The following is a 24,139-nucleotide window of genomic DNA, read 5'->3' as shown; positions in this document are numbered from 1 at the left end:
ACTAGCTCAATTCTGAGAGGGCGTTCTACTCTCTGTCAGACTGCGCCTCTTTTATTCCTGCTAGAGGCTCGACGAATGCGGAGGTGACTGACTGACTGACTGATTGATCGATTTGGGCTGACTCGACTTTGTTCTCACTCTCCGTTAGTGTAGATGTTCTTGATGCTTGGCTACTACGAAGTTCTTGTCCGGTTCGACGTCTCCATTGACTTGAGAACTACCTCTCTTCGCGGCAGCAGCAGCAGCTGCACCACCACCACCGCCTATTCAACCCCCTCCAGGACACACGAGTTCTACATGTCTAGTTTAGTTTCGTGGTGAAATTGAACGAACAATAGCCATGGCAGCCAAGGTTATATTCCTAATGGCAGACGACGGCCATGACCCTACAGGTATGGGGCAACCAGCTGGCTGCGGTCTCCACGGCTAAATCGCAGATCGACCACTTGCTCACATCTCACTGATCTACTGTAGAAACCGCCATTCCCTGGAAGATCTTCAAGGACGCCGGGTTCGATGTCTCCTTCGCCACCGAGTCCGGCAACCCGCCCAAATGCGACGACAAGATGCTCTCGGGCTGGACCGGCGCCGTGCTCGGGGCTTCCAAGGCCGCGAAACGCGCGTACCGCGACCTCTCTAACACATGCGACGCGTTCCAGCGGCCGCTGGCCTGGACGGACCCGTCGTTCAGCCTGGATGGGTACGACCTCGTCTTCCTTCCCGGCGGCCACGAGAAGCGGGTGCGCCAGATCTTGGACTCGGCGAGGGTCCACGACCTGCTGGCGAGGTATTTCCCGCAGACGCGGAAACCGTCGCGCAAGGCGCTGGCGGCCATCTGTCACGGTGTGCAGGTGCTGGCCCTGTCGACGGGGCACGACGGGAGAAGCGTGATCCACGACACCGTCACCACGGCCTTGCCCGCGTACATGGAGCAGGGCATTTATCACGCCACCAGGGTCTTTCTGGGCGATTACTACAAAACCTACGGGGCGGGGACGGAGTCTGTCGAGGAAATCGTCAAGAAGAGGTTGGGAGACAGGGCGCAATTCAAGAACAGCTGGGGCTTGGGTCCGTAAGTGAATATTCAAGGTCGACTGACTCTTGCGATGCGGATTACTGACCTGGGAAAAGTTTTGTTGTCGAGGATCAAACCTATAATTACTTGTCTGCGAGGTATCCACCTGATGCAGAAGCTCTTGCGAAGAGGGCAGTCAGCCTCGTCAAAGGGATCAATCACTTGGCTTGACTTGTCGACAACCAGAACTTCGAGTATTAGCCTCATCCTGCGTCGCATTCCCGACGATCCCCTCCTATTGACATCTCGGCTTCGTACTTGGCTCTCTGCTCGTCTCTCCTTTCCCTGACGGTGTTGATGTTGACCTTGCCGACGTCGATAAATCTCCACAAATCACTTGCATTGACACGCCCTTGTCCTCCAAACAAACCAAAGTCAACAGGATGCTTCGAGGAGTGGCGTAGCGCAAAGACCACGCTGTTCCTACCATTGGGATTCTCCACGACGCGGTGTATACCAGGGCTCAGCATTCCATCCGACAACGCCTTGAGTGTCTGCCCGACCAGGATCGTCACCGTACGTGGGTTGGTCCCGCTGTCAATCCAGATAGGGTTCTCATCCGTGGAATTGAGCCGATCCAAGACTTCAAGACCACCACCGTCACCTATGCAGATGGTCAACAACCCTAAGTCGGTGTGCTGTTCAGCGAATCCAGTGCCTGGCAAGTAACGAAACAGACGCAGTAGCGTATATGGCATTTGTTTCTCAGACTCTGCCATGGTCTGGGTGCCATCGAGGATGTCGTTCCATATCGACACGTCTAGATCAGACCAGCGGGTGATGTCGCACAGAATGCGCCATAGCAGAAGTGCACCTTCTTGCCACGCTCTAGCGGCATTGTCTTCAAGCGTCTGTACCATGGATAATTGCGACGGTGGCAATCTAGACTCGTAACGCGAGTGCACACGACACCGGAACGTGATATATTCTTTCTCATTAGGGACAGTGTAATAGCCAAACTCGGTCCCGGACTTGGAGGGATACAGCGCCGTCTTTTCCCGGTCCGGCAGCTCAAAGAACCGTGTAGAGCTGGTGAACAGGTCCGCAGTTGTGGCCGCCAGCATCTCCGACAGTGGGAGAGATAGCCAGCCTTGTTGCGCGAGATGAAGCATTTGGCCATCCGACAATAGCGGTGGGGGCCCTGGGGGCGGAGGAAATGGGGATTCGTCTCCCTGTTCGCCCATGGCCTTTGCAGGTCAGGGTGAAACAGGAAGAATCTATATCTCCTCCTTGGTTCTCGCTACGGTGTGGATTTGATCTGAATGGGTGCCAGTGGTGACTTTGCGATGAGAGGAACTTCTAACGAGGATCGCGGAATCAGGTGCTCGCTGATGAGTTAATTGGTTGCTGATGATGAAGGCATGACGCGGACCTGCGATGGATCCCGAGATTGCAGACAACCCTCTTTGCTGGGCATCTCCGGACCGGAGACAAAAGAGTAAAAGAGAACGAGTACATGTGCTGTACTGGTCTCTTGTCTGGGTGCTTTCCCCCCGCAAAAGGAGCGTTAGAAGCCCGTTTTTCCTCCAGGAACGATCAAGTTCGCTTCAAAGTGGTTCAACGCCAAGGAGATTTAACACAGGCGAAGCTTTCATCGAGGGGCTATTAATAGTCGACCATGCAGTCGATCTAGTAGTTGATCCGCGTATTCCTTTGAGGGTTCCTCATGGGTCTGTGGTGGTCAAAAATGTCTATTGAAACACGCGTTGTCGAACAGGCTGTTGGTCAAGAGTCGTTCACAGCTCAGTATACAAGAAATTCAAACACCAGGTCGCCAGATCGTGTCATTGTGTGACCCGTTTGCATTATTAAAACGCAGCAAAGTTGTCCGAATACCTCTATCATTCTACCTTTGCCCCTGCCAGCCACAAGTAAAATGGTCCCCCTTCCCACGACAAGATGTACCCTCAGATTCATAAAACATTGCCATCACCCGCTTGGCTTTTGTTCGCCATCCATAAGCTACATCCTGCATCGCCTAGAACTCTTTTCGATCACCGTAACCCACGGAGCTTTGGTCCCCATCTATCGGTGTTCCTGCAATGGCCCTCTGGCTCCCCACTTCACGCAGAAGCCGCGCTTCCTATTGAGCACTCAGTCAAACTTCTTCCGGCCAAGGTTCAAGCCAACACCGTGGTTGAACACGAGAGTGCCGCCGATCTTTGCTGAGGCGATCAAGGCTGGCAGCAAGACCACGCTGATGAGGAGGTTGGTCTGGGTAGGCGTCTTGCCCAAGTTGATGGCCCCCTCCTTGTCCTTTCTCAAGTACCAGCTGTAGAGGTTGACCACAAACACCAAATCGTTCATGACGGCGTGTGTGATTGTTGCCTTGATCCGTGGCACCATTGTGCTCTTCTGCTTTCCCTGCGCATCTTTTTCCCATGGCCCGCCGTTCTTCTTGATCATGCCGACCAGCTGGATGTTGCCAGACATGATTGCAGGCACAGTGGTGATCAGGCCCGCGCACAAGAGGAAGTAGGATACGCGAGTGATGTCCAAAAGGGTCGCGGGGGAGCCGAAGCGTGTGGTGAGGAAGGCCGGCTTGACATAGATGGTAGTCAGAGCATACAAAATGTCAAGGCCCCAGGAGAGGACGTTGAAGGCGATGGGAAAGTGGACAAGGCCTGGGTGGGCGGGGAATCTGCGAACAAGGCGGTCAGTGCTGAAGACATGCCAATGGCGGAGGTGGTCCAAGCCAGCGACAGCTGTCGACCACCTCTACACCCCAAAGTTGAAGAGAATGGCAGATCAAAGTACATACTCAGTGTTGAATTCAGGAACAGGCTCGCCAACCTTGTGGGCGAATTTGCCCTGGAGCTGAGTATAGTAGCTCATCCTGTCGCTGGCACTCGCGGTGAGAGAAAGATAGAGGTCACAGGTTCCTGGTATATTCCGGGGACAAGAACGGCCACAGGACCACAGAAAAGTAGCAGATTAAAAGGGCAAAGAACAAAAACGAGTGTCTTTAGAAGAAGAGTATGAGTATCGGACAAAAATAGGGAGTGGGAGTGGGCGTCAGAAAATACAAGAGACCGTATTGGGCAAAGGAGCAACACAAGCACGCGCAGGACATTGCGGGCAGGGTTCCAACCTTCAACTCCACTGCGCTAATGGCGGAGTCCGGTTAAGGCGCCCTCGCCCAACGGGCGCCCAATGGATCGATCTCTAGGCACCGAGGCCCCCTAATAGTTCCAGTCATTTAAGGCCAAGGCAGCAAGCCAGGGCAGCCCTCGAGCCCCTGAAGCAGCAGCCACCAATAGGAGGTCGCCAAGAGGTAAGCAATGAACACCTGGCATCATCACTGGCAGCACATGGGGGCCGATCCTGAACTGGGTTCACAACATGTATTACCACTCGATTCTCCGTACGGTGAAGCAAGAGCCAGGCGAGGTTGGCAGCGCCGACATACTCGTACTCGTTCTCATTCTGAGCAAATGCTACTCACCGCCCCAGAAGACGAGGAAAGGGAAAAAACAATTGACGAGATCAAGAAGTGGACTGCATTGACAGAGGATACAGCGAGGCAACAGAGAGAGAATTCGAAGGCGGCTGACACGAGATGGTGACAATTCATGGATGCCCACCATGCGCCACAGTCAATGTCCAGCCTAAGTCACAGCTTCGCCCTCCTCAGAGCCTCAATTACCTCCTTTGCTCCTCGTTCGCCAGACCGCAGCGCACCATCCATATACCCTTTCCATTCATAAGCAGTCTCGGTGCCCACGAAATGCACTTTTCCATGAGTCGTCCTCAGCGCGTGGTTGTACTTGGTCATGATTCCCGGTGGTGCAGCAGGACACGGACAGCCTTGCGCCCATTGATCACTTGCCCATTCATGTTCTGTCACGGCCAGCGGCTCCGGCACGTCAACATACGGGCTGAAGACGCGCTTGATGTGAGCTAGTATGGCGCTGAATCTATCTTGCTGCGAGAGGAGGGATCCCTTGCGGCCGAAATCGCCATTGGTAAAGCAAGTCAGTGAGAACTGCCCCTTTTCATCGGTGCTGGAGTCCCGGCACGTGGTGATGGGCCCTATGAAGGACATGATGGCACCGGACAAGCCTTTCTTGCGCCACCAAGGCTCCGAGTACATGACCAGGACCTTCAATGTATACCCGTGTACATTGTGCTTCCCGAGTTCGACCTTGGCCGCGGGCAAAGGTGGTTCAAAGGTGATCTCCTTGTAAAGAACTGTTGGCACAGAGACAATGACGCGTTGACACTTGAAGTCTCCCCTACCCGCCGACACATAGATTCCGTCAGCGCTTTGGGATATGTGCCGGACAGGTGAGTTTAGGACGATTGAACCGGGCTTCATCAGACCCGCCAGACCGAGTGACAATGATTGGGTCCCTATTGGCCTGAGTGTAAGTGCATTGCTCAGTCGATTGCTCACATCTGCATAGCTTACCTCTGTGAAACCTGAGATACTGCCCGCCATCCTTAAAATCGGATCTCATCTGGAGCAGTCCACCGCCGCTCTTGCAGTAATCCAAGAAATACAGTGCACTGATCTCAGACGGCTCGAGGCCGAGCATTGCTCGAGTCCACAACTTGACACTGGCAAGCGCCGTCTCCGATTGAGTCTCCGACTTGCACCATTCTTCCAAGGTCATGGAGTCAAAGCGTCCGCTTGAGCCGACAGGGTCCCGAATATCGACCTGTTGGCACAGTTTCTCAAAGAGTTCGCGGATGTAAACCATGTTTTCGATCCCGTTCAATTCGGGCGCATTGGTAGGTGTTCCGCCATAGGGAAACAATCCTGTACCACCGCTGAGATCCTCCTGGATGATGTGGCCCACGGTGTTTTGAACCACAAGTCCCAGACCGAGGGACTTTGCCAGAGCATACGCTTTTGCTTGATTCGTGTCGTTGATCCAAGCGGCCCCGACGTCGATGAATTTTTCCTGGCCCAACGGGTCAACGGACCAAGTCTTGCCACCCACGCGATCGCGGGCCTCAACAACAGCGCACGACACTCCGGCCTTTTGCAGATCATAGGCTGCCTGCAGACCGCTGAGACCAGCTCCCACTACCACCACCTCCACGCTCGTCAATGAATCCTGTCGGACAGCAGCATACGCCTCGATCTCGAACTTGAACTCCGGGTCCGCCAGGGCGGGGACGGGCACCAGCGTCGTAGCAGGCCGATGGCCATTCAGGAACGCCTTGAGGTGCTTCGTATGCCGACGGTGCGCGGGGTCGTAGTCGACGATGTAGTACACCAGCTTGAACACGTCGGTCACTTTGGCGCCAGCAGCCTCGAGACAGCGGCCCAGATTCTTCATGGCCAGGGCTATCTGCTCGTCAATATCCTGGGGCACGACGCGGTTGTGGTCGGCGCCGACTTGCCCGGCCGTGGCGACGATACGGCATGGTCCGCTGGACGTGGCGACGTGGGAGAATATCGGACGAGAGTCGAAAGTCTTGTGAGGGTCGAGTGTTTGCACGCTCGGCGACGTCTTTGGATTAGGCGACATTGTGCTTGGTTGAAGGGAATTTTTTTTCCCCCTTCTCGCCGTTATCGACTCGTCCTTGGCCTGTTTATTCAAGATATCGCAGCTCTCCACTTACGACGGACTCTGGAATATATATATTGTCGATCCTCGGATTTGGACGACCGCGGAGAGAGTCTTGCTTGCTTGCTTGATTCCTTCCTGGCTCACCCACCAATGTCAGCCCACTACACATACATATGTGTATGTATTAAGTGTCGAGAATCAAATCGAAAGCTGAGCACCACGCCCTGCCAACACCGCAGACCTGCGGCTCGTACCCACCATACGAGGTACGGCGTACGACCGCGTGCGGAGATGTGCATCTCCTTCGTAGTTCTGACTTACCTCTCAACTACTCTCCGGTGGAAAATACGAGCGACTTTCTTACCCAACGGTGGTCGGGGCCCTGATCGGGCAAGAGAGTTTGGCATCGTTGATTGGGAGAGAGGGAAGAGAGGGAGAGGGGGATTTTCCCCCGGCGTTCCTGATTTGATTCGATGATGGGGAAGTTGAAGCGCGGTGATGAATGGCGATGCTGTGGAGATCCACCAGACCTACCCTGCAAGCTACCTAGGTAACTAGGTGATATGCATGAAAATGCTTGGGGTTTTGGGACGTTGTGTAAGAAGTGAGGAAGGAGGGCTATCTGTGTCATAGAGTATGTATGTATGTTTGTATGGGGTTTGATGTGATGCGATATGATCTGATTTGATGTGACAAGAGTATCGATTCAGCGTTCGCGTTCATCATCATCATGTTCTGTTCTATTCGCCCTCCTCTACTTTCCTGGTGCCGGTGGTAAACGCAAGGAGCGGATCTCCAATGCTAAATCACCAGTACACTAACAATGATAAACCGCAGAAGACTCTATAGATATATAGATGTATGGATATATCGACATGTCCTTTTCGTTTTCGCCACAGGAAAGGGGTTCAGGACCAGCAACGCAATCAACGCAGTGCAAAGCAATATAGCGCGAGTCCCAGAAGAGTCATCTCTGGTGATTAAGAGGGAGGATCACGAGTTACAAACCTGATCAACCACCTCAGCGACCGCGATGAGTTCCTCATCTCCAAACTGTGGCCTGACCAGCTGCACCGTGACGGGCAGATTCGCCCACCTCTCGGGATCGTAGACCTCCCAATTCATGCGGTCAAAGACGTTGTCGCGGGGCGTATACCCGACATCTTTGCGGTCCTTGTCGCGGTCGACCCGCATCTTCTTCAGCGGCAGCACGATGCTCGGGTAGTCGAGCAGGTTCCACAGGCTGAAGTATCCCCACCAGACGGGGAAGCCGTGGGGGAAGCTCGCCGACGGGGCGCACGGGCAGAGCAGGCAGTCGATCGGGCGGCCGGAGCGGGTGCGCGACGCGGTGGCGTGCCACGCCGCGGCGAATTGGTATTTCCATTCTGCTTGTTTGGTGTTGAGCTGAAAAAAAAAGGCCAATCCCGACCCATGGGTGGGGAAAGGAGTTAGTGATGTGCTTCGTTTCTCCTCAATTCAACTCAACTCGGCTCAAATGGGGCAGGATAGGGTTGGGGTTGGGGTTGGGGGTTGTGTGTGGAGGGTGATAAGAATGGAGCGAGCATGTGTGAGCACACGAGCTAGGGATGTCTTGGGTATTACCTTGAACAGTTCCGGCACGGTCAACGGCTGGATGTTAAACGTCTCGAGATACCACTTGAAGGTCGGATAGAGCGGTTCGCCCGACGACGCGACCAGGTCCAACGTCTCTTTTGCCCCGGTCTGGAACCACAGCCGCCACTATTCGTTTTCCCGCATAGTTAGTTAAACAAGTCCGTTGCTGGGGAATAGTGTGAGGTTCCCCAGGAGCAAGGGACTGAAACGAGATACGGGGCGAGAAATACGAACCGTGGCCTGTGCGACTTCCCAACAGTCAAACGGTGGTTGGAATTCGATCACTATGTACAACCCCCTTTCGCGTCAGAACGAGCATGATTCGCTTTTTCTGTTTTCGTGACCAGAAGGGCGCGTGGCGCAGACTGGTGGTGCTGGGCATGGATCAATAATGAATCAATAATGCATACCTTCGTGACCGGCCGCGCGCAGGTTTGCCGCGGTCTCCTCTAGCGCCCTCGCAATCGGTGGTTGCGGAGTCACACACCCGTCCGTGGCCAGCAACCCGATACAGAGCTTCTCCGTCTTCGCGGGGAGCTGTTGCCAGGGCATGCGCACGGCGGTAGGTTCAAAGGGCAGGCCGTGGTGGGTGAGGAGGATCTCGGCCACGAGTTTGACGTCGGCCATGCTGTGGCAGTTGGGGCCCGAGGAGACCTTGATAGAGATCTGACCGGGAGCGGGCGTGCCCATGCCCCTCTTGGCCGTTCTGTCGGCCGTCGGTCGCATGGCGTACAATCCGTTGAAGGTGCCCGGGGCGCGGATGCTGCCGCCAATATCGGTCGATGGGCAGAATGGCGCGCCTCGCATGGCCACGAGACTTCCGTCACCCCCGGAAGAGCCGCCCGCAGAGAAGTGCCTGTTGAAAGGGTTCAGGGTGCGGCCCCAGAGGTTGCTCCATGTTTCGAGGAACATGCCCGTCTGCGGCATGGTGGTGCGCACGAAGAAGACAGCTGTGGCCCAGACACACGCGCGGCGGAGGCGATTAGTATGTCAAGGCAAGTAGGGTTTGTAGAGACAGAAAAAAAAAAGGCGCGCGGAACTGCTCACCTCCGGCATTTCTCAGCATCTGGATGATTGACGCATCGTACGTGCACCGGTTGTTATGCCATGCCAGATAGCCCATGGTCAGGTTCTTGTCCTTCATGTGGAAGATGTCCTTGATGCCCACGGGTAAGCCGTGCAAGGGCCCAACCGGGACGCCCGTCTTTGCGAGGATGTCATCGAGTTCTTTTGCTCGTGCAAGAGCCTCGTCGGGGAAGAATGCTGTCAGGCAGTTCACCTGAAAAGAAGCCGTCAACAACAACGGCTCTCAATCCACACCTCCACATCAGGTGGACCGGATCCGTGGCCGCCAGACTATGTAAGGAGGCTTCAGAGGCACTCACACACTGATGTGCAATTGCGGCCCTTGCGCAAAAGGCCTCGGTCACTTCGACAGAGGACAGCTTGCCGTCTCTCAGCTGGGGAACGAGCTCACTGGCCGTCTGCTCGGTGATCAAGAGTTGCTTCTCCGTCAGCAGTCCGCAGGTCCTCGGAATGCCACGCACGTCCATCACAGACGGGTCGACCGGCTCGGGCAGACGCCATTTGGGAGGTATTGAGTTTAAAAGACCTGCTTGGGCCTTTGAGGCAATATCCTGCCAGTTTTCAGCCATTTTCGGGACTCAAAAGAGAGGGTAAAGGCTAGAGTCTAAGCTTTTGGTAAGAACTCTAGTTCAGGCTCTTTGAGGAGAAGCGTCAGGATATTGTAACCTCGTACGCTGGCCCACCCCTTTTAAGGGCTTGCCTGTGCAAACGAGTAGCAAGATAACAACTAATCTGCAGGACTTGGATGCGATGCGGGGGGAGGATTCCCTCTAATCAGCCACCGGATGTGGACGATCGTGGATGTCCGTCTTCGCACGCGTGGACGCAGGAGTGATCTTCATGCGCGAATGGGCTTTCCAAAGTGTAGGTCATCTCCTCAAAACGCGGCAAATCCCAAGATCAAAAGGGGCAGATGAGGGAAAGGCATCGGGGATGATAAACAAGGAGCCGTTGTTGGGAGCATTTGCCTCGTATCCGGATCAATATTTGTCCGTCATGGCTTAAGATGCCACAGTCAAGCCTGTGATTTTGATGTATTCATTGCCAATAAACAGCTTCTGTTGAATACGTTTGTCTAAACCAAGCTCGCATTGGTTCTAGATATAGACACCAGAATCAGAGTCCTTGACCACTTGGTGGCGTTGTAGCGAGCCAAGGGTGCAGCACACGGCTGGAATAGCGTCGCTGTCCAAAGCAGACTGAACCACCATGAGCATCGTGGAGACGTTTCTGATCCCAAGGCTTTCGCATCTCTTGATAGCAACATGACGATACTTTCGCGAGCGGTGGTGGAGCTAGAGTGGTCAATTGAGGAGAACTGAGAACATGCCGCCAGTAGGCGACGAGAAGCATAACCAGAGTCATCGCCTCGTTCTCTGTCGGCCCATGAGCCATAAGAGGGAGCAAACCTTGAACATATCTTACAGCGAAGATGAGCTCTGCTGTCGGATTAGGCGACGCAGGCCTTGGAATAGTTCAACAAGTTTTTTTTTCCCTTTTAGACAGGCTAGGAGCTGGTATCCCCGTCATAACAAGTCAATATCCTGCTCTCTAGCGCTCTGTATGGTCCTTCGTGATCAGAATATGTTCGCCTACAAGTGCATATCATCAAAGACTTCTGGATAATGTTCATGTTTCACATCAAACTTGCTCTCCAGGCTATAATCACAAAATATTTCTGACCGATCTGCTTCGTAACAACGATCGCAGTCTTTGGTGACCTGGCGGCGAAAGTTTTTCAATCTCACCGAGGGGTGATGTTCTCGGTAAGTTGACATTCTCCCAGTCCGTCTGCGTTCTTAATGCATCCCAAGCCTGGCGGTCGTAATCGCTAGGAGTGATTGTCGTGTCGGTATTAGTCGAACTGCCGGAAGAGCTTCGTTCTAGACTGGGCACTGAATCTGAGGATTCTTCCTCCAAAGTCGGCTCGGACAGCGAGCCATAAGAGCTGAACCGTAAGTGGCTCGCGGTCTTCCGAGGTGAGCTCATGCCGCCTACTCCCTGAGGGGACGGCACTGTGACGTTAGGGTCAAGCTCACGACGAAGTGATAACCTAGATTCCACACTGAGGATACTGCGCAGACTGTTGCGGCGTGAGACCCGCTCTTCTTCGTCAGGTGAAGGTAACAGTGCTGATCCACGAGATATCTTTGAGTCTACCGCATGGTCTTGGGGGCTGGAGCCCGAGTTATCGCCCCAGAGAGCCGGTTTCGTGATGGGCCTGAGTGGTGCCGCGCGCACCGGTTTGTCGGCCTCTTTAGCAGCAGGCGGAGACGTTCCTCCAAACGTGTGATCAATGTATTGGCTGAACCCGTTTACCTCACTGTCATCCCGAGGACGTTGCTCGCTTTGTAACTTTGACGCTCTTTGACTCGCTGCGAGTCGGTCGATGATTTTTTGTCGCTCTATTTCCTTTCGCTCAGCCAATGTGTCGATATCATAGCTCCTAGGAGCAGTCTGGCGCAGCTCTGGAACTCGAGCTGGCAGAGATGGCAGAGGTTGAAGTCTTGCAGGATTCGGTAACGCAGATCCGTCTACAGCATGGCTGTTGGAATCGGATGGTGACAAGGCGTTGAGAGCAGCGCGTTTCTTCATTTTCTTCACTTTCTTTGCGTCATCCGCATCAGATTCGGGTTTCGAGCCTTCACCTCGGTTGCGTAGTACCTTCGCCAGGACATCGTCGAATTCACGAGATGATTGAACATCACCACCAGTCTTCGTGTTGTAGGACATGTGACCTGATTTGATGACCTGTTCGGCGACTTCATCAAGCTGAGCACGTGGACTCTGCGTCCCATTTCCGACAGCAACCCCGATGGCGGGTTCTGGTACTGCCTGCACAGGCCCGGGCACAAGCTGGCGGAAGGAAACTTGCGTAGCCCCAATTTCCTCGCCTGCCATTTTCATAGCGAACCTTACTCTCGCTGCCAACATATGAATTTCCAGCGATATGATGACTTTCCATGCGGGCGCGGCTTTCGTTCCTTTTCCAGCCAGCGATCGATGTCGGGCGGCAATGATGAGTCTAGAAGTGACACGACAAGCTATGTCGGCACATTCCTTGACGGCAGGCGTGAAGTGCGAAGGGGCGTCTTTCTCATCGCTCTGAACAATTGTAAAATCGACCTCCATGAAGCCTCCAACCGGAGGACTATGCGGAACGATCTGGGTGAAATTGTGAGATTGTGGAGGCATCGAAGACTGGATTTCCTGTCCCTTGCGCACCAGCCATTCGATCTGTTTTGCTTTTGCACATCGTTCGTCCTCGCAGTAGAACATGTCTTCCTGCCTGTGTAGGGCTGGGTCAAAGCGCACATTGTAGGGTATGCCGTAGTTCCAGCGAGAGAGCCGTGTGTTGATGGTCTGTATGTTTCCGAGGGACATAAACAGGCAGCGGACGGCACCCTCGACCACCGATGTCCAGCTGGATCTTCCACGCCAGACCTTGACTCCCTCGCTGCGAGGATAGCTCTGCTCGATGCGCGACTGGACAAAACGACTGCTTCCGAGCCCACCAACAAGCAGGATCCCTTTGAGATGTTCTTTCAACCCTTTCTCCTCCAAGGCCATGTCCTGCTCATCGATGAGGCTCAGGATCTCAGGGAGGACGCTTTCAAACGAGATGCGGACAAGTTCTGGCTCGATAAGAACAGTGCCTTCTTTGGCATGTTCTAGGTTGAGGTGGGCAACACCACCTAGATGCACCGCCTTAGGACCGGTTGAGGTTCCGCCCTCATAGGACGGCTTGATGATGAAAGTAAAACGGTCGATGATCTCACTCTTCGCAGCTGCAGGCAATCGGTCCCAGTCGTCTCGCAACACTCCTTTGACCTGGTTCGTGAAGGCTTGGTCGATGTACACGGAACCGCAGAGACCTCCATCTGCAACGGCGACCTGGTTCAATTCCATCGGATGCACTCTGGCGACCTGGTAGCTCACAACATCGACTGTGCCACCTCCGGCGTCGCAAACTATCACGCAGTCTCCCGCCCTCACCTGGCCCGTGCTCAGGCGCTGTTGAAGCTCGGAAATAGCAGCCGCTTCCGGTTCTGTGATGAACTTAATTTCACGGCCGTTATCTGCTAGACCGGCAAGTTCGGCAGCATGCAGGGTATTCTCTTTGGCAGCATCAGACCATATGGCAGGGACAGTCATCACAATTGTGACATCGCTATTCTTGACCAGGTCAGGATCGTTCTGCTCGTCGCAGATGCAATCGACAATTCTTGCCCACAACCACTTCAGATAATCGCCAACCACCGTTGTAGGGGATTTTCCCAGCTCTTGGATGGCTCGACGGGTCGCCTGTACCTCCTCGGAGTCGAGGAGATATGATTTGCGTGAATCAGGGTCTGTTTCGAGGAGAAGCTTCACCCATCGTAACCTCGTAGCATCTTCAGGGCATTCAAAACCACAGTGAACTTGACCATTTGGGCCGTATGCGATGTCCGAGGGGACCTTCTGCGTGTAGCGGTGGTGGTGGTGAGCACTCGGCCAGTCAGAAATGGTGTCAATGCGCGGGTCGATTGGTCGTTGGAGGAAAAGAGTATAGGCGGCGCCAGAGAAACTGCCACTGTCAGAGGTGCTCTTCCTTCAATTGTGTGTTTGTGCCAACCTGGTGCCATAGTCAATACCAATGATGAGTTTCACCTGCGCCGGATTTGCTCGATTTTCCGGGCTGAAACCGCGACTCATGAGAGACGTGAGCCCTGGGTCCATCTTGACCGTCGCTGCGCCCTTTGAAGTTGTGATCAGGCTGAGGTATAGCAGCTATCCAGGGACCTCGCGGGCAACGCAACCAACGCTATTGTGCTACCAGATCATCATCGCTGCATCAGAAGGAAGACGAACAAGTTGAGGAGGTTTGGCTTTCCATGGGCTTGGAAATAATTGCAAAGAACCATCCAAGCCTTCGCCGATAGACGATAGGACCCGAGCGGCAGCCATGCACACAAAGTCCTGGGGGACTTTGCACTGCCTGGTGTGGCTGCATCATCGGGCTGGTCAAACTTGCAGTAGTGGTGAGGCTATCACCTCGAGCCGCCATGCGAGAGATCTAGGCTCCCGGCGACTTAGGCTGCGGTAACACGAGGCGCAGGGCACAGCTCCCCTTGGCCTCTCTGGCTTCATCTTGAAATTTGTCTCTCATTTGGACATTCCTGCAAAAGACGACAAAAGCAGCTCCTGTAGCAAGAACATGACAGAGGTAGAGATATGTCCCGTCCTCAAGGATCGATCATGTCGCGGATCCCACACCGGACTAAGCTCATTTTGATTTCCGGGGACAAACACCAGGCCCATAGCGCCACTGCCGAAACCTCCTCCGCCTTCACCGAAGAATTCCCTCTTGACAATGACACGCATGAGAGATCACAACTGGAAGAACATGTTCGAGAGTTGACGGGTTTTGTCGCAAGCCCTGGGCGACCAACACGGACTCAACCATCACACGAGGTCAGCGCAACTCGCGCACCGTGTCCAGACGATCGTTTGAAAGGGGCTCTTTCACATCAGCACGACGTCGAGTGGTTGCAAAATCGAGTCAAATCTTTGGAGGCGAGCGTGCAGCAGTATCAGGAAGAAGATGAACAATTCCGATACCTCTACGATGGAATGGTCAAAGAAAATGTTGCGCTCGAGGAACGTTGTGCTGCCTTGGCTTCGGAGCGTGACTTCTTCGCGGCCAAATACAGCGAGCTTCTGTCGGAGCGCTTCAACGCACAACTCCCTGGCCTCTGGGTGACTCAGGCGAAGTTGAAGAGTGCATTCACAGACCTCTGCCACCATGTCTCTGCTTGGTGCGACGATGCAGCCTACCAAGCGGTAAAGATGCAAGTTGGTAACAACCAAGGAGAAAACCTAGCCGAGCTACTTGCCCTCTCTCGCGCTTTCAGCGTCCCATTGTCGCGGAAAGGGCTTGCTGCAGTGCTGATGAGCAGGATACACCACGAGATCATGCTCAGAGTGTTCCCAATTCCTGACGATTCAGGAGGGAAAGACCCCAACGATCTTTGGGCCAGCCAACAGGATGCCGAATGGCTTCGTGTAGTCTTGAGAGACCTGGTTTCACAAGGTAAGCTGGACTTTTGCCGAAGTATTAGACTGTCAGTAATGTAAATAACCCGTGAATAGGAATCCCTCCTGACGAGGTGCGCCGCTGGAAGTGCTTGACCACCACTGCTATTGCTCCGCACAGCTTCGAAACCAGTAAGAGATCAAGACATTTCGCCAGGTCACTATGGAGGCATGTCATATCCATGGTGAAAGGTGACACAAGCGCTCTAGAGTCACAGTTGTTTACGAGGCTGGAAGTTGAAATCGTCGTCAAGGCCGTCGAGATATCGAGGTTGATGCGCAAGTGCCAAAGCTCTGTCCAAGTCCGGTGGCCAGTCAAGCTCAAGAGCACGTCATGTCGAGCAATTGAGGATGGAACACTAGTTTGTGAAGTGCTCACATCCCCAGAGTTGGTGACAGTCTCGGCTGGAGGCTCGACAGCAGGCGCAGAGGAGAACGTTCTCGTACCGCACAGCATGTTTAGGATCGAAGGGATTACTGCGAATGACAGTAATGGAGCTGGAAAGACTTTGAAAAATTGACTCAAATATATAAAGGCTGCTAAACTAGGAAATTGACCTCGAGATTTCGCATCCATTCATTCATCCTAACTCTTGTCCTCAACCTCAGCAGATGACATGCCTGCGCTCATGCTAATGCTGTTATCAAGTTGAATGCAAAGGAGCTCAAGCCGATGAGGAGACTAAGGATTGTCGTCACCGTGGGCTTTTTGCCGCCTTTCAAAAAGTCCTTCATTTTAGTCTTCAAGTCTTTTTCGAGCTCCTCATTCACATCCTCTTCCAGCACATTCTCGGTTTTTCTCCGAGTCTCGATATGCTCGTACAGCTCCTCCACGTCGTCGTCTGTGTCTGCAGCCGTTGCTGAAGGACCGGATGCTGCGGCGGCACTAGATTGATGCCCTTCCTTGAGCGCTTGAATCCGCTTCTCGTCTTGCTCTCTTGCGCAAATGATAAACTTGCCTGCAGTCGTCTCCGCCAGCGTCTTCCCACTGTCCATCTCCTCCTGCAAGGCAAACTTGACCGGAGCCTGGGACATCAAAGATCGAAGTATAGTTTCGGCAGAGGCGCGGCTGTTCTCGAATCGGAACATTTTCGCTTTCTTACGGAGCATTGGGCGCCAGAATATCCGGCGAAGGTCACTTTCCTTGGTCCCAAGTTCCAAAACCCCTTGACTCGCTTCATCGGGCCACTTGGTTGTAACGAATGTGACGTGGTCCCAGCAGTTCTCGCCGCAAATCTGTTGAAGCAGCTCGAGTTGCCGGACAGCTTCGCCCGTCATTCTGGCGGAAAGAATGTCGTGCAGATAAAGTATCCCTCTCTGTTCGTTCCATCAGCGATATTACAAATCATATCAAGATGGATCGCATCACCATCTGCACTCCCATCGCCGACTGGAGCGCGATCAACCGGGCAATCTCGCTGAGGATGATTGCGTCGGAGCGCCCATGCCGGCTTCTGGTGTCATTGAACCCTGGCGTGTCGATCAGTATAAGAGGCTTTCCATCAAAACTCGTATAGATTGCGGCGGGCTGCTGTGTGCCTGTGGCAAGGTGTCAGTAAAGCTATGTCTTCCTAAGACCCATCACTGGGAGTCTCTTTTTACATGAACCCAATCTCGCTGAAGTAGCACATGCCCCAGGCACGATCGAATTGATGAAGTGACTTTTGCCTGCGCCTGTGGCGCCTACCAGGAGGATCATGGATGTCTCCTCGGCCTCGCGCTGGATAGCGTCGCCTATCTCTGCCCCAAATTCATCGGCGAATCTGTGTCTCATGACGGGACAAGCTTTGTTTGGTACAGGAGACCATAAAACTAGCAGAGTCGCAGTTTCGTAAGGATTTTTCTCTCATGAGAAAGTCTTTCACTCAGCCTCATTTTCCCACCACCTTGTCGCTTCCAGCTGCCCCAGTCCAAGCCTCAATCTCTAACTTGCAGGGCCGAGGCCATCGTAGGTCCCAATGATTGGACGATTCGGTTACTAGCGTCCGTGAAAAAGGCAGCGGCTAGAGCAATGAGGTGAAGCGAAGGCAGGGATTAGGCTGCATGTCTTTGTGATCAATTTGGAACTGAGCCATCATGAACAAAGAAACGCCTTCGGTCGTACGAGCAGTCCAAGTGAGCATCATCGTCGTGCAATGCAGTTCGATATGACGGACGGATCCTGCCATACAGAGCCGAGCCGAGCCACTAGAAGCAGTCAAACTCCGGAGGGGAAACTGTTTTTCTCCAGCTAGCTGCAGGGCTGAACAGCTGGGCGATTGAGAGCCTTGAGTGCATGAACAAGATGCTTGTGAGTGAAGTCGCCGACGCTTGGCATGGAATGAAAGGTGAATGTGAATCCGAGTGAAGAAATGATGCAACTGCGGCAGCCATGCCCGACCATAGAAATACTTTACGCGTCCCACATGTCACATTGATCGACCGTATCTCTATTTACCTCCACCCGGCATTGACTATGTATAAAAAAAAGTTACTCCTTATAAAGTGTTGATGTCAAGAACATAACCCAGGACATGGCATTACTTCGCCTGCTTTGTTCAAAATGGAGTCTCAGCACTCAGAGCCTGCTGACACGAATGACGGCCATCGTCGCAACTTCGGTGAGGCTCGTCGACAACTCGCGGCCGCCATGATTCGCCTCTCTAAAATGCCCAAAACCACGCCAGATGGCCTCGATCCAGACTTCGTGGCGTCGAGACTCGTCAGTCTAGAGATCGACGCTCGGAAACACGGTCAAGTCGACTCTCCCCTCCCACCCTGGCTGGTATTTCACTTGGGACACATGTATTTCAGATCACTCGACATACATCTACAAGCCGATGATCATTGGACAGACGAAGTGAGGTATATCATCCAGTCGTTACTCAAGTTAGAATACATTTTGGTCTGGGCCTGCTGATACATTACAGGTGCGACTACTTTGAATCGAGCCAACAGTTTGTCCTGCGATGGAATTCCAAACCTCGTGAGGTACTCCGGACGGAGTTGCGGTCCAGTCTCCACGCTCACCTGCGCTCCCTGCACGGTCACTGGCCCGATACAGCTGCTGGAAGATTTGCCCAAGAGAACCGCTACTGCGGTTACGTCGCGGTTAAATCTGTCAGTGATATTTTCTCCAAGCGACATGATCCAGACATTGCACTTGGACATCCCTCCGCTAGATATCCGGGTGTAATTATCGAAGTTGTAGGGTCTGAAAAGGGGAATGCGTTGGAACAACACGCAAACGAATACCTGTGGCACTCTGGTGGCCAGATTCGCGTCATGGTTGGCATCAAGACGGAATTTTCTGACGAGAAGGGAAACAAGAATAAGAAGGCCACATTTTGTGTCTGGAAGTCGCAGTCGACGACTCAAGATGGGAAGCAATCGGTTCATGCAGCCTGCACTGTCAGTGAGGTGAGTTTGAGTCAACTTAGCCTCTCTCTCGGTTTGGCAACCGTCTTTACTGACTCGATGTCTAGGTGATGTTTCGGAATGAGGAAGGTGTTCCCAATCTAGACGCCGAGTTGAGGTTCTCCTTGAGCGACTTCGCGGCTCCAGCCGTTATCAAGGGTTTCGATCCATTCATCGACCACACTATCCCCATCACTGCCGGTGAGCTTTGTGCGTATCTCAAGAAAGCAGAAAAGTTCGAGACCACCACGGATTGAACTCGAAGAACCATGATGGAAGGATGCATCAAAATACGAGGTCAGAACAGCCCTGGTAGGAGCGACGAATCAAGCTGGGCTTTCATACGACCTTCACAGTACCCGAGTCTCACGGCGCTCTGATGTCTGCAACTCCCCTGGGGGCTGGTGACCGGTGGCACGACTGCACAACAAATGAGCCACGAGGTAGATAGTCAACGAGACTTTTATTAATGGCTCTTGGTCCGGGCTGTTGGAAGGCGGCCAGTGGTGAAATGGCTTACGAATCATGATTTTGCTTGCAGTGATAACCCCGATTAGCAAATTGAAAGCTTTCAATCACGTTCAAGGTTCATTTTTGAAATTGTAGTTGTAGTTGACATCGTTGATATATTAGTTCGTACGAAACTGAGAGGTATCAAGTCCGTATCAAGCTCATGAATTAGATCGACAGCGGTCCAGCCCGTTCCTGAGAGTGTTACTGTAAATGGCCATCCGCGGAGACTCCCTACCTAGCTACCTACACATTCACCAAGACAAACACTACTATTGCCGCCGGTACTGTTGCCGTTGCTCCTGTCTGTCCCAGCATCTCCGGATCTCCGAGGACCTCTCCATACCTCCCCCCACTACGAACCCAGATTCCTTCGCAGACACGGTAGTGAGAGAGGGGTCCCCGCGGAGGTATAGCTACCCTTTGTGCCTTTCCACGAAACGGTGACACATCGGGTGACTAGCCAAGTCTGTCGATTGGACCCATATTTTTCCCGGCTTTTTTTTTTTTTTACGAAATAATCTGTTCTCCACATTTTTCCTGCTCGTACAAGTGGATGGACGTCAGATCAAATATTCGCGCAGGGGCAGAGGCAGATGGATGGGATGGGATGGGATGGGAAGGGACCGGGGTGTTGTTGGGGGGAGTTAATGGGAAGATGGGCCTACATCCATGCATGCATGCGTTCAGACATGCATACAAATATACGCTCGATTCGCTTCCCCTGATTACCTACTTACGTCCCAGAATCTGGACCATCTCCGCGGTACATATCTCCACTGGTTCCCCCCAGCGCGTACCAGAGTCGAAGGCACGGAGAAACCATAATCGAAGAGTTGACCCCGCAAATCACCTCTCTCTTAGCTGAAGGCAGCAAAATGGAGCAAACGCCGAGCTCGATGACATAGACCCAGAAGGGCTGAATCCCATGCAATGCAATGCGTATGTGAGAGTGAGAGAGAGTCACAATCCCAAGCACGACATTCCCACCTCCCTCCCTATCCCAGTCGGAAAGTATCACTGTTACGTAACGACAACCTATGCGAAATACGGAGGACAGTCACACTCGAGATTCGTCCTAGGACTCTGAGTGTTGTCCGCCGAGTAAGAAATCTGAGCGGGCAGAATGAGGCGGAACGTGCGGCGGCGATTTGACGCCGTGACTCGGACGCAGAGGTCGAGTTTATACCGCCGTGACACCAGCGAGGACTCGAAACTGGGGACCGGGTACTTTAGCTTGCCAAAGTTGAGCGTCAAACGGGTTTGGGCTTCCGCGATCGAGCGCTGTGCCGTGTCTGTGTTTGTGTCTGGCGTGCCGTCATCTTCTGTAGAAATTTGTCAGGGACAGGGTCAGGGCAGAGCCAAATCGCAACGGTGCTGCCACCACAAATACTTACGTAGTAAAGTGTGAGGGGTCTCCTTCCAGCCTGAGAATTGTACGGGAACTTCGACTTCGGCGTAGACTCCCTCGTTGCGACATAGTGTACCGCGCGAAGATGAGACGTCTTTCAGCGTCGGAGCACTTCCGCGCGGGTCGCTGGAGATATAGGTCGAGAACACCAAGGATGCCACGCACTGGCCGATGACTGGAGCTCGTGGCTGTTCTCGGCAGTTCCTGGTTAAATAGTTAATTTGGGTCAGGCTTAACGTGGTAGAAAAGACCGTGTCGTCTGTAGGTTTGCACAAAATCACCGGCAAAGGCTGGCTTGCTTCGATTCGCAGCTCTCTCGTGCGAGATCCGCCGGGATGCCATGTCCTCTGGCATCTCGACTGTGTTAGGACGTACTCGCCGGGGAAATCTGCGACACAAAATGGCGGAGGGACGTCCAGGGTCGGGATGATGTTGACGGTGCGGGTGATGCTGGCGACCACTTTGTCTCGGATTAGAGCCTGCACACGGAGATTGTAGCCGACGTTGGATTCTCCCTGATACCGTGGCTGGAGAACAGGATGTTTCTTCACGCTCTCGAAACTAGGTAGGGATGGGGGAAGGTCTCGTAGGAACCCGCGATTCTGTCCCAGGAGTTCGGACTGTAGAGTTTTTGGTATGTCGAAGTGGAAGAAGCACTTGGGTGTGCTCTTTGCTTGGTCTTCGAGGCCGACGAAATCACTCGCTGTCTTGATGTCGTCGAGCTGCAGGAGCTGCAGGCGGAGTCAACATAGAGCTCTTAGACAGGGTTCCAAGTGTGAATCCCTCATACCCTTTGGATTCCGTGGACGAGGGTATCCGCATACCAGTCCGCGCTCCGGATGGTGTTTAACAAAACACCTGGTTCTATCAGCACAGGGTTCAAAGCACTGCGGAGGGAAAGCAGATAGCTAACTGACCCTCCAAGGTGACTTTAAGCCTGTCGAACTCAATACTTTTTGAGGCTGCGATGGAGATGTAGCCATCAATACCAGCGTCGCCCAAAAAGTAGGGGTCTTTGCTTGTAGAAAGGGCAATGCCGTTGGTAAAAGTCAACTCCATTGTTCAACGGGCCGGCAGACAACAATGTATGCTCCCAGATGATCTGCATGTATAATGTAAAGGGTTCAAATGGCAAGCACAGACAAGGGCCCTTCCGCTTGAACGTCCAACCCCCATGCCAGCCTCGGAGGATCGACTGGTAATATAGCAATGAGTAAGTGAGAGTTATTTAGGTGTAGGTATCTCTTCCTTTACCCAAGACATGATTCGACAACCCACATTGCCTGGAGCAATCACAGACAAGCACTAAATCCAGCAGAGCGGCACGAGACCTGGCGGCGGGGAATCCTCTTCCAGAATGTGCAAGAGTAATGCTTTGGGTTAAAAGAGCTAAAATCGATCCGTGGTAGCCTTCTTGCTAATTTGCACCACACGAAGGTGTGGATCTCTCGATGGTATTTCCAATACCACGCGCATACTGAAAGATTATTCGGTAATACATGGAATGTATTGGCCCGGCATTTCTTCGCGCTCCAAACCACGTATTGATGAGGCCTTGGAATGCTGCACGGAACCCGGGGGGCCCTTCAAAAAGCCATTGGAATAAGGAGTATGTAGCCAAGTGAATTGCCGGCGCTTCAATGCTGTCCCATCCCAACGACCTTTCGCTCCCTCCCCAGTCTAAGATTCAGTTCGAAGCTACTACTGCTGCGAGTTCGAAGGCGCAACAACTCGTATTCGCCTAGGCCGCCATTCCCACAACAGCTTATATCAGCCGCAGATCTGCAACCGGGTTAAGGGAGAGTTTTCTGTTGGAGCGATAAAAGTTCTGATCGTTCTGACGATTCCCTACATTTTGACCATGATCCTGTCCAGTAGGAAATGCAACCTCCCTCCTCTCATCGGCGTGCGTAGCTCTTGCGAGAAGCAGCACCTTCTTGTCCTTGAGCACACCCGCAAAGTGCGACGGCCCCCCGCCGCATTGAGCTGGAACATCGCAATGGTCTCTGGCTATTTTCGACAGCCTCGTCAACATATCTGAATCGCTGTTTTCTCCTGATGCGCAGACCTGACTTAGCGATCGCTCTCACAGCTCAAAGTCATACCTTTCCTGACGCGAGACCAGCCTTGGGTCCTCCGCCACCACAACTTTGTCAAATCGAAACGTATCACTCCCATCACTTTTAAAGCCACGACCCGACGCTATGGACGAAGCGGTCAATTTAGATAATTTGTTCAAGTTCCAGGAATGGGCGCCCGCAGAATTCTAGCCAGTTTTCAGAAAGCGTAGCGAGTGTCGGAACCGCTGCAACTCCTCTTCCTGACCACATCACACCCTGTGTGACAGCGAATAACATCCCATCGGCAGTAAGCTAGCGCCATAACCCATCCCCATCGAGCTCGAGATTTTTGCAAGAGAGGGAGTCGAACCCAGATTTATGGGAGCGATTTTCCAGATTGCCTGCGCTACTCGACCGAGTGGAAAGTGACGCACAACGGCAAAGCGATCTCAAAGGATACTGAGCTCGAAGTGTTACTAGCCCCGGGTTGTTACTGGCGACTTGTCTTGAAAGCCCAGCTCGAGGAGCTCTTACAGAAAAAGCTCCTTAGAAGTCGAGGTGTACGCTCCGGGGATACGACTGCGGTCGTCTGAGTCACGGAACGTTCGCAGCGAGATCCAACCAAAAGATTCGATCAAACCAACATTGATTGGGGGATTGTGGAAAAGTGACTGCGTAATTGGCGTCAATCCTTCCGGAAGGATAAGAGACTCCGGTTGAACCTTTCATTCAATTATATGGAGGCGAACCGTTCAATGACCAGGGCTGCTGCGAGGTAAGGGTGACAAGAGAGGATCCGACACCGGAAGTCCCATTCACCAGTCATTTATTCGTTCTGTAGAAAAGTTCCTGTAGACGAGATTTTGTTCCGTGTTTCCAGACTCGGTAGGCGTATGTTGAATGTCACTCTCACTCGGCGTGAGCTGCAAAGCCTGAAGCCGACATTGAATTTCAATACACCGTTTCGAGGAAGGTCCTTGGACGGCAGCATAACCCGACAATGCTCGAGTGTACAATTCTTTCGCTATATCTGTTCGATCTGTTTGCGCGTAGAGGTTACCAAATGAGAATATAGTACTTAACGCCGGCAGATATGACGAGACACGCTCGACCCCGAATGCCTCCTCGTAACCTTGTAGCGCTCGAACGTACATCTTCTCCGCCTCGACTAGCTTGCCTTAGGCGTTGTAGAGGAAGCCTAGGCTTCCGACTGTATAGAGTGTCGATAGATGGTCTGGTCCAAGTGCCTTCTCGTAGCCTTGTAGCGCTCGAACGTACATCTTCTCCGCCTCGACTAGCTTATCTTGGGCGGTGTAGAGGGAACCTAGGTTTTTAACCGTATTAAGTGTCGATAGATGGTCTGGTCCAAGTGCCTTCTCGTAGCCTTGTA

The 24,139-nt window shown here is 53.1% G+C and overlaps 11 protein-coding genes across 11 annotated transcripts in view; 3 read left to right on the top strand and 8 right to left on the bottom strand.

Annotated features, from left to right (window-relative positions):
* Nucleotides 1-340: 340 nt before the first annotated feature.
* Nucleotides 341-1,246, top strand: Z517_00554 (uncharacterized protein; the record flags this gene model as incomplete). Its single annotated transcript, XM_013433518.1, has 3 exons — nucleotides 341-392; nucleotides 475-1,072; nucleotides 1,132-1,246. The coding sequence occupies 3 exons, from the start codon at nucleotides 341-343 to the stop codon at nucleotides 1,244-1,246; spliced, it is 765 nt and encodes a 254-aa protein (XP_013288972.1).
* A 32-nt stretch (nucleotides 1,247-1,278) lies between these two features.
* Z517_00553 (uncharacterized protein) lies at nucleotides 1,279-2,259 on the bottom strand (the record flags this gene model as incomplete). Its single annotated transcript, XM_013433517.1, has 1 exon — nucleotides 1,279-2,259. The coding sequence occupies one exon, from the start codon at nucleotides 2,257-2,259 to the stop codon at nucleotides 1,279-1,281; it is 981 nt and encodes a 326-aa protein (XP_013288971.1).
* A 910-nt stretch (nucleotides 2,260-3,169) lies between these two features.
* Nucleotides 3,170-3,910, bottom strand: Z517_00552 (uncharacterized protein; the record flags this gene model as incomplete). The annotated part of the gene is made up of 2 exons (XM_013433516.1): nucleotides 3,170-3,716; nucleotides 3,837-3,910. 2 exons carry the CDS (start codon nucleotides 3,908-3,910, stop codon nucleotides 3,170-3,172), a joined length of 621 nt encoding a protein of 206 aa, XP_013288970.1.
* A 778-nt stretch (nucleotides 3,911-4,688) lies between these two features.
* On the bottom strand, nucleotides 4,689-6,555 carry Z517_00551 (uncharacterized protein; the record flags this gene model as incomplete). Its single annotated transcript, XM_013433515.1, has 2 exons — nucleotides 4,689-5,428; nucleotides 5,487-6,555. The coding sequence occupies 2 exons, from the start codon at nucleotides 6,553-6,555 to the stop codon at nucleotides 4,689-4,691; spliced, it is 1,809 nt and encodes a 602-aa protein (XP_013288969.1).
* Nucleotides 6,556-7,590: 1,035 nt separating this feature from the next.
* Z517_00550 (uncharacterized protein) lies at nucleotides 7,591-9,866 on the bottom strand (the record flags this gene model as incomplete). The annotated part of the gene is made up of 6 exons (XM_013433514.1): nucleotides 7,591-8,001; nucleotides 8,200-8,337; nucleotides 8,446-8,495; nucleotides 8,622-9,161; nucleotides 9,259-9,490; nucleotides 9,597-9,866. 6 exons carry the CDS (start codon nucleotides 9,864-9,866, stop codon nucleotides 7,591-7,593), a joined length of 1,641 nt encoding a protein of 546 aa, XP_013288968.1.
* Nucleotides 9,867-10,962: 1,096 nt separating this feature from the next.
* Z517_00549 (uncharacterized protein) lies at nucleotides 10,963-14,016 on the bottom strand (the record flags this gene model as incomplete). The annotated part of the gene is made up of 2 exons (XM_013433513.1): nucleotides 10,963-13,864; nucleotides 13,913-14,016. 2 exons carry the CDS (start codon nucleotides 14,014-14,016, stop codon nucleotides 10,963-10,965), a joined length of 3,006 nt encoding a protein of 1,001 aa, XP_013288967.1.
* Nucleotides 14,017-14,535: 519 nt separating this feature from the next.
* Nucleotides 14,536-15,893, top strand: Z517_00548 (uncharacterized protein; the record flags this gene model as incomplete). The annotated part of the gene is made up of 2 exons (XM_013433512.1): nucleotides 14,536-15,370; nucleotides 15,430-15,893. The coding sequence occupies 2 exons, from the start codon at nucleotides 14,536-14,538 to the stop codon at nucleotides 15,891-15,893; spliced, it is 1,299 nt and encodes a 432-aa protein (XP_013288966.1).
* Nucleotides 15,894-15,999: 106 nt separating this feature from the next.
* Nucleotides 16,000-17,146, bottom strand: Z517_00547 (uncharacterized protein; the record flags this gene model as incomplete). The annotated part of the gene is made up of 3 exons (XM_013433511.1): nucleotides 16,000-16,689; nucleotides 16,742-16,911; nucleotides 16,975-17,146. 3 exons carry the CDS (start codon nucleotides 17,144-17,146, stop codon nucleotides 16,000-16,002), a joined length of 1,032 nt encoding a protein of 343 aa, XP_013288965.1.
* A 768-nt stretch (nucleotides 17,147-17,914) lies between these two features.
* Nucleotides 17,915-19,025, top strand: Z517_00546 (uncharacterized protein; the record flags this gene model as incomplete). The annotated part of the gene is made up of 3 exons (XM_013433510.1): nucleotides 17,915-18,216; nucleotides 18,282-18,771; nucleotides 18,837-19,025. The coding sequence occupies 3 exons, from the start codon at nucleotides 17,915-17,917 to the stop codon at nucleotides 19,023-19,025; spliced, it is 981 nt and encodes a 326-aa protein (XP_013288964.1).
* Nucleotides 19,026-20,316: 1,291 nt separating this feature from the next.
* Z517_00545 (uncharacterized protein) lies at nucleotides 20,317-21,748 on the bottom strand (the record flags this gene model as incomplete). The annotated part of the gene is made up of 4 exons (XM_013433509.1): nucleotides 20,317-20,603; nucleotides 20,676-21,420; nucleotides 21,480-21,547; nucleotides 21,607-21,748. The coding sequence occupies 4 exons, from the start codon at nucleotides 21,746-21,748 to the stop codon at nucleotides 20,317-20,319; spliced, it is 1,242 nt and encodes a 413-aa protein (XP_013288963.1).
* Nucleotides 21,749-23,383: 1,635 nt separating this feature from the next.
* The window catches only part of Z517_00544 (uncharacterized protein), a gene marked incomplete at both ends in the record, with an annotated part of 3,543 nt that continues 2,787 nt past the window's right edge, over nucleotides 23,384-24,139 (bottom strand). The window contains one exon of the mRNA XM_013433508.1: nucleotides 23,384-23,420. Coding sequence (XP_013288962.1) covers nucleotides 23,384-23,420 — 37 coding nt within the window. The remainder of the gene's footprint in view (nucleotides 23,421-24,139) is intronic.

This window comes from Fonsecaea pedrosoi, assembly GCF_000835455.1.
Source record: "Fonsecaea pedrosoi CBS 271.37 unplaced genomic scaffold supercont1.1, whole genome shotgun sequence".
In the NCBI taxonomy this organism is placed as follows: domain Eukaryota; kingdom Fungi; phylum Ascomycota; class Eurotiomycetes; order Chaetothyriales; family Herpotrichiellaceae; genus Fonsecaea; species Fonsecaea pedrosoi.
Note: the sequence above shows the minus strand (reverse complement) of the source record. Positions and strands in the feature narration are given on the sequence as shown.